This window comes from Lycium ferocissimum, chromosome 8, assembly GCF_029784015.1.
Source record: "Lycium ferocissimum isolate CSIRO_LF1 chromosome 8, AGI_CSIRO_Lferr_CH_V1, whole genome shotgun sequence".
Classification (NCBI taxonomy): domain Eukaryota; kingdom Viridiplantae; phylum Streptophyta; class Magnoliopsida; order Solanales; family Solanaceae; genus Lycium; species Lycium ferocissimum.
In genome coordinates, this window is record NC_081349.1 from 69,328,717 (window position 1) to 69,342,107 (window position 13,391).

Genomic DNA, 13,391 nt, shown 5'->3' on the forward strand with positions numbered 1-13,391 from the left:
AATGATTTGAAAAACTTAATTTTTTGTTTCAGAAAACATAAAACCTTTCATTAAAATTCTTAATTTTAGAACTCAAATGTAAAATCTCTAGTCATATATGAAGAATTATGAATCAGCGGATCCACAGGCGAATTTACTAGAAATTACGGTGTGAACTCATGGTCTGTCTGTCAACTTCTATATTACTTAAAATTGATCTAATATTCTGTTGGCATCCATACTCCAGAAAGATTGAATGGTGAACTTGGTCGAATGGTAAGTTATTTATCTATTTCTTCAAAGGGTATACTACTATATAGAAGCATGGGTTTTACCCACTTCGTCATCGATCACCTTAAAAAAAAAAAAAAAAAAAATATATATATATATATATATATATATGATAAGGTGGGCCCCATACTAAAAACACCAATCCATATAAAAAAAAGTGGACCCCATCATCTCCAAACTCATGTCAAAAAATAAAAAATAAAAAGATGGATACATATTAAAAAAATTAAATATGTAAAAAAATAAAAATAAAAAGTGGACCCCATATTAAAAAAAAAAAAACGTGCCCCATGTTAAAAATCATACCCCCATTAAGTCAATAATGGTGGATTCATTCTTCAAGTACGCGTATCAACCCATTAAAGTGAGTTGAAATGAAATTATTATGACAACAAAAAAACATGGACACCATATTATTGTTTTCTTCAAAAAGATTAAGTAGCCAAACCATACAATTTCCTTTCTTTCGTATACTAACCCGAGATCTAATATAGTATATTTACTCGTTGTATTTGGCTATTCCGCGATGTCATTTATTTTTTATGTTTACTAAAACAAATATACTTAAAATATTTATATTTTAAAATAAGATAGAATTTAATTACTTTTTCATTTTTATTCTTACTTTAATAAATGCGAAAAGAAATTAACGTCGTAAAAGAAAAAATAATATTAAATGGAGATCAAATAATGAATAAGGTAAATTAGTCAAATTATAAATCTAATTGACGTTTCTTAAAAAAAGCAGGTAAAAGACAACGTGACAAGTAAATGAGTTAAACCAAGAATATTTACCAAAAATTAAAAAAATAGTAGTTCTTCGTTTAAATAGAAAATCAAATTTCTACTTTGTTTCGTTTTAAACAAGTAAAATTAATTTAATAATTTGAATTAGAATTATCCAAATCAAAATTTGATAAAAAATAATAATTATTGTTTAGGTCCAATCTACATACATTAACAATAGAATATTTTACACCTTTTAAAATTAATCGAATTAAAATTCAAAGCATCAACTCGATGCTTAAATATTCTTTATGTTTTATCTCAAAGAGGAAAATATTTTAAAACAATTTCTTCTTTTTAAAAAGTATTAATAAATTTTTTGCAAACTTTGTATTCGTAGCAAACACTAATATAATAATATTTTTGGATCTTGAAAGACAAACTACAATGTTATATTAATCGTGTTTTGAACATAGTATATATATATATGTGTGCATAAAAACAGTATAAACTTATGTATGTTTATTAACAATATAAAATATATATATATATAATCACTACCCAAACACAACTACATACACATGTATGGTACTATAATCCAAAGTGTTAGCGTGCGTTAAGACGCTCTGCTCCATCTATCTTACTATATAGAAGCAGCATGGCTTACCTCCACCTTATTATTCCAGTCACCTTAAAAAAAAATTTTAAAAAAAATAGGAATTGGGCCCCATTCTAAAAACACCAAAGAATATTAAAAAACAAAAAAACAAAAAAAAAGTGGACCCCATCCAACTCATGTAAAAAAAAAGCGTGGACCCCATATTAAAAATCAAGTAATATAAAAAAAAAAAAAAAATGGACCCCATATTAAAAAAAAAAAAGCAATGTGAAAAAAAAAAAAACGCGCACCCTATATTAAAAAATCAAACAATATTAATGAATTTAAAGTATCCCCATTAAATCGGTAATGGTGGATTACGTATCTACATGCCATACGCGTATCAACCCATTAGTGAATTGGAGCAAATGAAATTATTTTGCGATTAAAAAACATGGACCCATATTATTTTCTTCAAAAAAAGTAGCCAAACCATACCATTTCCTTTTTTTTCTTATATTAATACAGAGATCTAATCTAGATATTTAACCGTTATATTTGCTATTCCGCCATGTCATTTATTTGTTATGTTTACTAAATAAATATACTTAAAATATTTATATTTTAAAATAGATATAATTTAATTACTTTTTCATTTTTATTCTTACTTTAATAAATGTGAAAAGAGATTAATGTCATAAAAGAAAAAAATAATATTAAATGGAGATCAAATAATGAATAAGATAAATTAGTCAAATTATAATTCTAATTGACGTTTCTTAAAATGGTAAAAGACATACTTATGCAAGTAAAATGAAATTTAAACCAAGTTAATATTTACCAAAAAATTAAAAAATAGTAGTTCTTCATTTAAATAGAAAATCAAATTTCTACTTTATTTCGTTTTTAATCATGTAAAATTAATTTAATAATTTAGATCTAGAATTATCCAAATCAAAATTTGGTAAAAAATAATAATTATTGTTTAGGTCCAATCTACATACATTAACAATAGAATATTTTTTACAACTTAAATTAATCGAATTAAAATTAGTACATCAACCGATCTTAAATATTCACATTGCTTTATCCTCAAAGAAGGAAAATAGTTTCCTTTAAACAAGTCTTCTTTAAAAAGTATTAATAAATTTTTGTCAACTTTATATTAAGTAGCAAAACACTAATATAATAAGTTTTGAATCACAAAACTACAATGTTATATTAATCGTGTTTTGAACAATATACTATATATATATATATATATATATATATATAAACAATAAGTAAATTTATGTATGTTTATTAAGAATATAAAATATATATATTATCACTATCCAAATATAACTACGTACATTGTATCATACATCATAAAGTGTTGAACACAGCGTAATACAGGCATACGCCGTCTAGTACACCTATATTATAGAGAAATCCTAAATTCTATGGATTGCCTGTGGCGACTTGGAGGCAAATCACAATAAGGCTATTGGCCTATGAGAATAACAACAGAGAAAGAAATAAACGTCAACGTCAGACCAAAAAAAGGAAGGGATTTAATTTGAAAAGTCAGCCAAACGCGTTTCTTTCGTTGTTCACGACTTTGTTCCTAACGCGGATAAGGTACCGGCCTATCACTGTTACGTTACTCATACGATATTCCAACGACCAAAACGTCAAATGTAAAATGTGTGTACTTTTAGCGTTCGGCTTGTCCGTTTCCGTTTCACCCTAGCTAAGAAGGCTAATACCCTTAGGGCTCGTTTGAGTTAAAATAACTTATCCCTGGACACTAATTATGATGCATTGATAAGTAATTAGAAGACGCTTATTCCACCTCAATTGGGATAAAAACACTCTAATCCCGGATAATGTCAATTGGGATTAGTTATCCCGAGTTTTTTTCCAACCAAACGTTGGATAAAGCAGTATTAATTTTTATCCCAGAACAATTTTTCTCTATCTATCATACCAAACGAGCCCTTACTTTTTGACTTGGCTTCTTTAACTTCACCAAACATCAATTACTTTCTCCAGTTCAATTTGTTTATCCGATTTGAATTGGCATAAGGTTTAAGAAAATGAAGAAATTTTAAAATTTTGTGGTCTTGAATTATATATATATATATATAATGTACCTTTAATCTTATGGTCTTAAACACGTCGTGTAAAAAGTTAAAATTGATGAGTTGTTAAAGAAGGAAAGATGCATTCCGTTTGAAAGATGCATTCCGTTTGAAACAGATTAAATAGGAAAGTAACACAAACAAATTAAAACGGATGTGTACTTTGTTAGTACTCCCTCCGTCCCAATAGGGTGTATTACTTTCCTTTTATGCCCCAAAAAAGTGTAAGTTTTTATATTTATTGTCAATTAAACATTCGATACAAAGCTTTAAAATCACAAGATTCAAATGACATTTTAGTACAATACATAAATCTTTAATTTAGGATTACAAGATTCAAAAATCTTTTTTTATGGAGGGAATACAAAATTTCTTTTTTTCCTTTTATGGGTTGGAGTAGAAAATTTCGTTTTTTCTTATTTTGGTTGGAGTAGAAAATTTCGCTTTTTTCTTATTTTGGTTGGAGTAGAAAATTTCGCTTTTTTCTTTTTATGGTTGGAGTAGAAAATTTCGTTTGTAAACCGTCTACTTTATTTCTTTTTGGTTTGATATTCAACTATCTATATCAATCTTTTATGATATCTAATATATGATATTTTTTTTCTTTTTATTTTATTTTTTAGAAAAGATTGACATTTTATGTGTTTGCAAAAAATCTAACGTGTAATATCTCATGTCATAACTTGTTGGGGGTCCCACTTCATTTAAAATTTAAATTTTAATTAGGACAGAAAGATGAAAGTAGGGCACAGGCGTTCCGTTCGGTTTCACAAATTCGGTTCGGTTTTTCGGTTTTGATTTGTAAAAAATAGGAATCGAAACCGAACCGAAATAACTTGATTGATTCGGTTTTTTCAGTTCGCTTTATTCGGTTTAGATATGAAAACTTTCCCACAGCCACAAGTAGGCGTTTGGACAATTTCAAGCAATTTTTAACAAACATAAGCTAAAATTAGAGCAATGTTTTCTAAGCTCGTAGGAAACGGAAACAATAATGAAAGATTAGTACATCCGAGCCGGGGAGCGAAAGTCGTCACGTATAGAGAGACCGAAAGAGACATACAATATATATATATATATATATATATATATATATATATATATATATATATATATATAATATACGTTTCAAGAAAAGTGGCTTGTTAGAATTCGCTTTTTCGGTTTAAGCGAATTAAATTTTGCATAAACCGAAAACCGAACCGAATTGTTGAAATCTTATAAATTTAAACCGAACCAAACCGAATAAATCGAAAAACTGAAACCGAAATTAACTTCGGTTTGGTTCGGTCGGTTTGAACTGAAATATGCCCAGCCCTAGATGAAAGGACACGTAAAATTCCATCATCTTTCAATCAATTCCTAATTATAATTGCAATTTTGTTATCACGATTCACGGTTGTGGTGGATTAATATGTATTTATTTATCCCTAGTGAAATTTCTCTAGTTTGAATGTTGAGTGTTAAATTGTCTTTGTTAAGGAGTGTTTTACCACTCAATAAGATTCCCGACATGAAGTTAAATTTACTCGAGCTCCAATGCGAATAATAAATACCGAGAGAAAAAGAAAAAGAGCAATTTTATTGCTAATAATTTTGCATATATTCCTTTAAGTGTCAAGGTCATCCTTCATTTCTTACATCTGTAAATGTCGTCGCATAAAGCGGTACCTAAGTAATAGTCTTATAATTTCATAAAAGAGCACCATGATACTGCTTGAACGTTGAACTACGATTTTTCTAGAGATGGAGACTTGACTTATCTAGAATGAAAACTATCTCGGAAATTGTAAAAACTATACATTTCGGCTCACTTAATTCTCTTTGACGTGTAGTTTTATGGTTGAATAGACACACAAATTATGGATTAATATGGAAAGGAGATTAATTTTTCTTACAGAAAAGAGTTCTTTTATATACTATAATCCATGAAGTAGGTACTAATTAAGTAAACAACTTACTAAAACATACTTACTACGTAAGTAATAATACTTAATAAACAAAAAAATGAAGAAAGTTCATAGATGTAGCAAGTCTTACAACATGAGGCATGCCTTACGTGTCCTGTCTTTATTCTCTTTAACAACTCCATTGTGTACTTCCTCCTCATCTTCCCCCAAACCGGAACTCCCCAACTCCAACTACTATATATACACACGGACACACACACACAAAATATCAAAAAATCTCCTACCTATTATCACAATATTACCTTACATCTTTTCCAAAGAAGAATATATCATATTTTCCTTGTTCTAATCTCTTCCTCTTTTCAACTATCATGAGTAGCTACCAGGCTCAAGGTGCGCCTTTTTTCTTCTTGATTTAATTTACAGTATTATTCTCTAGTACTGTTAGCTTGATAAAGATTATAATATGGTTTGAATTTCTTGAATATTTGCAGCAACATACGCACAGCAACAGCCACAGGGTGGTGCTCTTGTTGCTCCACCACCACCGGCTGGTTATCCAACTAGAGATGTACAAGGCGATTCATCTGCTCCAGTCACTACTCAATCCAGAGGTGATGGCTTCTGGAAGGGCTGGTTAGTATTCTCTAAAAAACCCTCTCTCTTTTTCCCATTATTGAAATCTATCTGGTTTATATTGCTAAAAAATAATTACCCCATAGTTGAATTAAAGAAAAATATTTCGTTTGAGCAGTTATAATTTGAAGAAAATAGCTGTCCAATTGGTCGATTTTCTATATTAAATTTTTATTGATCTTAGGTGTAAAGGTCATATGACCAAGTAGCGTTTGGACATGAACATGAAATTATTGATTTGGCTCGGGGGTGGTTTTTCCAATCCTTAAATAATTACTTTTTAGGTTGATTTGAAGTTGAAATTATGTTTGGTCATAACTCATAATTGTCCTAGCTTAACTTCTAAGATATTCAAATAAAGATTTGAAATCAATTGTACTTTTTCACATAATCATGAAAACTCACTATTTGTAAGAACCATCAAAACTTTCTTCAACTTAATTTTGTACAACTTTACCAAACGAGCAAATCTACCTAAATTAAAAATTACAAAAGATCAATAGCATCAACTAATTATTTTGGGATGTGTTTTATGGAATGGGGAAAGTGGGTTGGCAAAGTCGGAGTTGGGTATAGTTACTTTTGTGGTAAAGATAGGGTTTTTTAGCAAAATCTAAAATTACGGTTCAAGTATTAAATTTTAGAAAATTTGAAATCATAATTTGAAGTTAAAACTGAATAATAAACAAACATATATTTGAAATCGCATATCCAGACGGCACCGAAGAATATTAGACGATAAAAACAAACTTAAAAGATAAAATTTGTAAGGAAAGAAATTTTTAAGGAAAGACTACATCATCTTTTACATGTGCTTGATTTTTTTCGTATGAGAGTTACAAAAGCTTAAAAGAATTGCCCGTCTAAAGTCTTTTTTTTATTTTTTTTTATTGGCTAAAAAAGGTCTTTTTCTCGAGGAGGACAAAAAGGGGAGGATAAGATACGATTCTTTTTTTTTTTTTTTTTCTCTGAATAGGATATGATTTGAGTAATTTATTTGCTCTTTCATGTCAACAAACCTATCTTGTTTTAGGGCAGAGGAAAAGTAGAATTATTGAATTTTTTTTATTATGAGTCTTACATTGTTTGAGACGTTTCTTGTCTTATAAGTTAATGGATTCAAATCTTATGTTTTTGGGTCTACAAAGTTTTATCTACTAAGTTTGTGCTTATATGATAAAAAAGAAGCCTCGCATAACTAATCTCAAGTTATGTGACGCACAAATAAAAAAATTGAATTATTGGTACTCTATTTCTTCAAGTTTCAACTGCTCCCCCACCCCCAACCCCCACCCCCTCCCAACCCCCACAAAACCAAAACCCCCAACCAAAAAATGGAAGCTTATTGCATAGTAAAAAAAAAATGAAGTTGGACAACTTGGAAGAAATTCGCAATTGTACCCTTGGAGTTATACAATCAAAAATATCAAAGTTGATACCATTGTGTGATCGAAAGGCCACAATCCTTCACTATCAATCAACTTTTAGTTTCCATTAGATCCCTTCTTTTTCCGTTTATTGTGATGAATCCTTTTCAAGAATTTGTACAAAGCTTGGATGAAGAAAAGAAGTTTAATAAGGGTATTAAGAAAAGAAAAGTCCCAAGGATCTAAAACCGGAAATTTAAATGTTATACGCAACAAACTACTTCCTTCTTCTTCTTTTTTTCTCCAAAGCAATTATTTAGAAATTGAAGATAAATTCTTTTGTGTTAACGTTTTCATTTTGTGCATTGCTGCAGTTGTGCTGCCTTATGTTGCTGCTGTGTCTTGGATGCTTGTTTCTAACAAGTGACGCCAGTTTCCCTCAGTGTGGATTTACTTTTATTCCTTGTAATGTTATGTTTTATTAAACAACCTTATTGCCTTGTTCAGATTTTCTTGATGTAAAGTTTATTTGGGATTTCATTTTTACATCCCTTTGATGATATTCGTTAAACATATGTTTTGAGATATTGTTATTAATTAATTAATTAATGTTTTTGGTTGTTTGGTGATCAACTTCTTGCCAATTATTTTAATTGTCACGCGTCATTGTTCTTATCTAATTTAATTTGACAGATCACATATTGCCACCACTTGATAGCGATTGGTTAGGCCAAGTTGGCCAATTGGTCAAATGAAAATGCGTCACGCATTTTCTATGCTTAAATTAATCAACTTATACTGATGGTGATTATTTTTAGGGGTCGTTTGGTTAGGCATATTTAGGGTAGTTTGATTGGAAGGATTAAAAAAATAATACAAGTATTTTACATGAGACAATATCATGTTTGATTATAGGCATTTGAATAATCTATACATATAATAAAGTTCTTACAACAAGAAAGATGATGCCAAGTACCCTCCAAGCGCTGTGATTACAATTTATCTTTTTTTCTCAATTTTTTGAATTTTTTCCCTTTCTTTTGTTCTAAAAAAGTCTGCAAAATATATTAAAGATATCTTATTTATCTCTCTCCTCAGATTAATACAATTAATTACTTTCCTAAAATTTCTCTTCCTTCCTTCTTTTTCTGCCGTTCCTTTCTTTCAAATCGTCAGAAAATTAAACATCCCTTATTTATGTGATATTCTAAAAGTCCAACAATCAAGTCATTAATCCCCTATAATTAGCATTTACTTCCTCCATTACCCTGGTTAAACATGATAAAAACTGTTACTGAATTTCACAAAAGACACCCGTTTGATTGCAACTCATTAATTATAGAGATACTGTAACGTTCCAAAAAAATTCATAAAATTCCTCTATTTTACTTTTGCCGAATCTTTAACAAATGGAAAACATGCCACTTCGTGATGATAATGAGGAGGACATGAAAGAACAAACTACACTCGATGATCACCATGAGGAGAAGGAGTTCATTGAAGATTGATTATGTTTGGCAATTTTTACTGAAGATTGAAAAACTGTTTAGTGTTGCATGAGGTTAAGGTTTGATCGTTGTAAAGATATTCCTCTCCATGAATATCTTTCGCACAAGGTAAAAAATAAATGAATTATATCTCTTCCTTTAACCCCTCTTTTCCTTACTTTATTTTCACTCTCATTTTTCTCCAAGCTCTTATCATAATAGTAGTACTTAGATCTATTTAGAGCACTGCACATTATTCTCTTTTTAATCTTCGTTTTAATTTAATTGATTTTCACTTTTCCCAAGTTCTTCACATAATAGTACTTGAAATTTATTTAGAGTAATGAGTATTGCAACATTATTCTCTCTTTATACATTTTGTTTCTTTTTATTTACTTTAAGCACTAGATTTTCATTTATACACCTTATGAAAACAACAATATGATTAATATTAATATGATTGCAGGTTATACATAAATTTATCTCTATATTTATTGGTTCCTTATATCGAGGACTTGAAAGATAAGCAAGTAATTTGCTTAAGCTGCTTCAGGTTGGTTTTCAATCTTTTCCAAACAGATTTATTATTTGATTTTTCATTGCGTTTGACTTTCGTTTTTAATTTTTTTTTTTTGATAGGGTTTATGAATTGACATTTCCTTTATAATCCATTCTTCATGACTAAATGAAACTTTTTTGTGATTTACGGCTACTTACTTTCTTAGCGTAGATCGCATGAAAATATAACGTTACCAACAACACTACATAGATGAAGAGAGAAGAATTATCAACTAAGTAAGATTGAAGGTGCAAGGCATTTATGTTCTCCACACATCATGTTTCCGCAAATTTTATGATCATCTATCTATATAATTGTTGACATTGGAGAGATGATATTGCACTCTCTAACATCAGTTTTTTTTTTTTTTTTAAAAATATTTTACCTTAATTTTCTGCTTTTGCCACTTTTTAAAAGATTTTTGTAACATTTTTAAAAGTTAAAAGTCATCTCATCAATTCTCTACCTAATTGCACCTGTTCACACTATAAAAATCCTAAAAATCAATATTAAAAAGGCTAACTTTACTTTGTAAATATCCAAAATCCTCTCCTAATAATCATCACAGGTAAACCAGAAAAGACCCATGGCTTTATAACTTCATTTCTGTGGGACCCTCTCTAAACTGGTTTTCAAGCTGATGCAGTTGATGAGCTGAACATTTTATTGATATTTACTCTTTTATTAAGCGCAGAATTGAGAGGGAGATTGCAGAATAGGAATGGAAAGGAAAAAGACGAAAAAGAGGAAACAAATGAGAAAGGAAAGAAAAATAGGAGAAGAAATATGTACTTGGGTTTATTTTCTAAAAGTGATAACTTTTTTTAATTTGAGGAAATATGTTGTTCATCTTGTTCTAATTTTTAGAAGATATCAATTAAGAATCATTTGTCTTTAGATTGTTTATCCCAGCAAAAAATGAAGGAAAACAAAAGAGGGTCCGAAATTTCTTATATTTACATAACTCGCTTTTTATTCCATGTATTTGGTGTTTAAATTAAATAAATAAATTTTATTTTACATTGCGTGCTAATACTTCCTGAAGGTGTTCCATTTTGTTATTGATCGTAAAAGCACTAATTCATGCTCGGTGATGCAATTCTTTATTCTTTTCGATAGAACACTGTGTGACATTTATCTTCTATGCCCTAACTAAATAATTGAGAAAATTAATTAATTAAACAATTAACCATATAAATGTTCTTTATTCTTTCTGTTTCTATAATAAAAAACTTTAAAATAACACTTTTCTATTTTTGCAGGGTGTGACATTTACCTTTTCTATTTTTGCAGCGTGACATTCGTGACAATCTAAAATAGGAGAAATTACAAAAATATGAAATTGTAACTTTTAAAGAAAAAGAGAAAAAATACATATACACTCAAACGAAAGAGTATTATGCATGCAAATATATCTATACACGTATTCTTATAGGGAGAAAATCAAAGAATAAGTGCGCGAGAAATATTAAAGTAGTCAAATATTTAAACGATAAAGATAAGAGTTAGAAAGATTTCGTAAAATTAGACATTAAAGGAAACAATGATTCTGTAAATTTGTGTGAAAAAAATACAATTTTCATAGTAAACATTGTCAAATAAGGTGATATTTTTCTTCCAAAAACATTTGAATAACTATTTGCATCGAATGTTCTAAAATCGCGCGAAGCGCGGGCAAATTCACTAGTTAACTATATTTTTGGTTATATAGAAAGATTATTTTTTTGTACCTTTTTTTTTTTTTATGTTGTTGGTTGGAGGTTCTAAGTAACTCTTACATAACAGTTAATCCTATTAATCACCACATAACAATTATCCCGGCCTTATTAATCGCTAGGAATGTCAATGTCTCATTGAAGATCGACTGAACCGGTTATTAGTTTTTTCTTTTTACGATATAAAATTTTATATTCTGATATATATGTATATAACCATACCGAATATTAGTCTAGATTTTATTTTTTCTAAAAGAAATGAAAAAATATAAAACCAAAATATACCTTCTCTACTAATGTTTATTTGATCTGATATTATAGAACAACCTCACACTCACCTATTCTATGTTTATTTTGGAAAGCACCACCAGCCAGGGATGTTAGTGTTACGAACCTAAATTTAAAAGAGGTCTCTAAAATTATTCCGATTAAAAAATTAGACATGTCACTAAAGCTTTTTTCTGATTCCACAAGATAGAAACAAAACATTGAATACAAGCAGAATATATGTCAGTACGAGTTTTGATCGCGAGGTGACAATTTTTTATTACCTTAAATTCCCTCAACAATCAATTATTTGGGGAAACAATGTGGGAATCCTAAATCTTACATAAGATCGTTCATATAATTGCTCGTTAAAAAATGCAAGTCAACCTTTACTTTGTAACTTAACGGGGTAAATTTCACAGATGGTCGATCATATAAGCACACTTCTTTTCACACAATACTTAACTATCTTTTCCAACACCAAAAGTCACTTTACCTTTTTTGGTTGTTACTAAACCATTTCTCCTAAGTGAATAATTCATTTTTTACTCTTTTAATATATATATATTAACAAATTAAAAATTAATTAAAAAGGTTCAACCCAACCCGACCCGAAACTCAAAAGTCATATTAAAAAGTGCACTAAATAAAATAATAGATTTTGAAACTATAATTAAATAGGCAAAGGATAGAACTAAAACTCGTTCATAAAAGCTTATATCGATCAATCGAGTGGAGGGGACCAATGGCTACAATTATCCAAATAAGAAAGCAAAGATTTAGGATGAATTGATATAGCTATTTTATGATTCAATTTGGAAGAACTGATCAGAAAGGAAATGGGTTTAGCTGGAAATTTGAGAATTTAGTAGTTATAGTTTCAATTGTGATTCTGGTTTTTTTAATGCTTTGAAGAGTAAAGTTTTAGCTTTGCATTTTGTTATATGTTGATTAACTAAGTCAAGATTTTTTGAAGCAATTGTCTGATAACTTAATAACTTATTCTTAGTTTCAATCATTCACGATATGTGGATTAATATAATATCTTAGTGTATGAGATGAGCTATAAAGTAAAAAGAAAAAGTAAAATTTTCCCATCTCTCAAAACTCGACAAACAAAGAGTTACCTTGAATCTTGTCTTTGGTGCACTAGTCAAAGCACATGTAAGTTGGCCCCCACACCATAGTTATAAAAAAATAATCTTTTTATGGACATATAAAACCCTGACATAAATAAGGGACATGAATCACCTTGAAAGTTGAAAGACTCATAACAGAGGTTTTCAACAGTCCGTTACTTGATCTTTATTAAGTTATTGCCAGGTCTTGATTGTTGGCCTTTATTATATGATCAGTAAACTTATCCGCGCTTTGTGCGGTCATAAAGAACTTCATTAGATTTTCAATTAATTGTTTTACAATATTTAATAAATAAGAAATATTTTTCTTCTTAATCAAACAAGTTGTCATATTGTCCTAGCAATGGAATTCAACTTAATAAAGGCGAAAATTCTTCATTTTTAGATAGTATTTATATGTGTCAGGAAACTGTCATTTTACAATGTATAAAAAAAAAGAGAAAAATAAATGCAAAGAAAAAAGTAAATAAAAGGAAATATGAATAGTGACATATTTATTAGCCTTGAACACCATATTGGTTCATGTTTCAAACACTTCATACATAAAAACGATTACTCTACTGAATATAAACATGCTAATATATAGAATATGTA

At 29.1% G+C, this 13,391-nt stretch overlaps 1 protein-coding gene and 1 long non-coding RNA gene across 2 annotated transcripts; both read left to right on the forward strand.

Moving 5' to 3' along the window:
- The first annotated feature begins 5,910 nt into the window (after positions 1-5,910).
- Positions 5,911-8,263, forward strand: LOC132068850 (protein CYSTEINE-RICH TRANSMEMBRANE MODULE 9-like). The gene is made up of 3 exons (XM_059462600.1): positions 5,911-6,033; positions 6,126-6,263; positions 8,005-8,263. Exons 1-3 carry the CDS (start codon positions 5,999-6,001, stop codon positions 8,048-8,050), a joined length of 219 nt encoding a protein of 72 aa, XP_059318583.1. The 5' UTR covers positions 5,911-5,998; the 3' UTR covers positions 8,051-8,263.
- Positions 8,264-8,628: 365 nt separating this feature from the next.
- Positions 8,629-10,696, forward strand: LOC132067079 (uncharacterized). Its single transcript, XR_009417015.1, has 2 exons — positions 8,629-9,670; positions 10,371-10,696. It is a non-coding gene; the product is annotated as an uncharacterized LOC132067079 (long non-coding RNA).
- Positions 10,697-13,391: the final 2,695 nt, after the last annotated feature.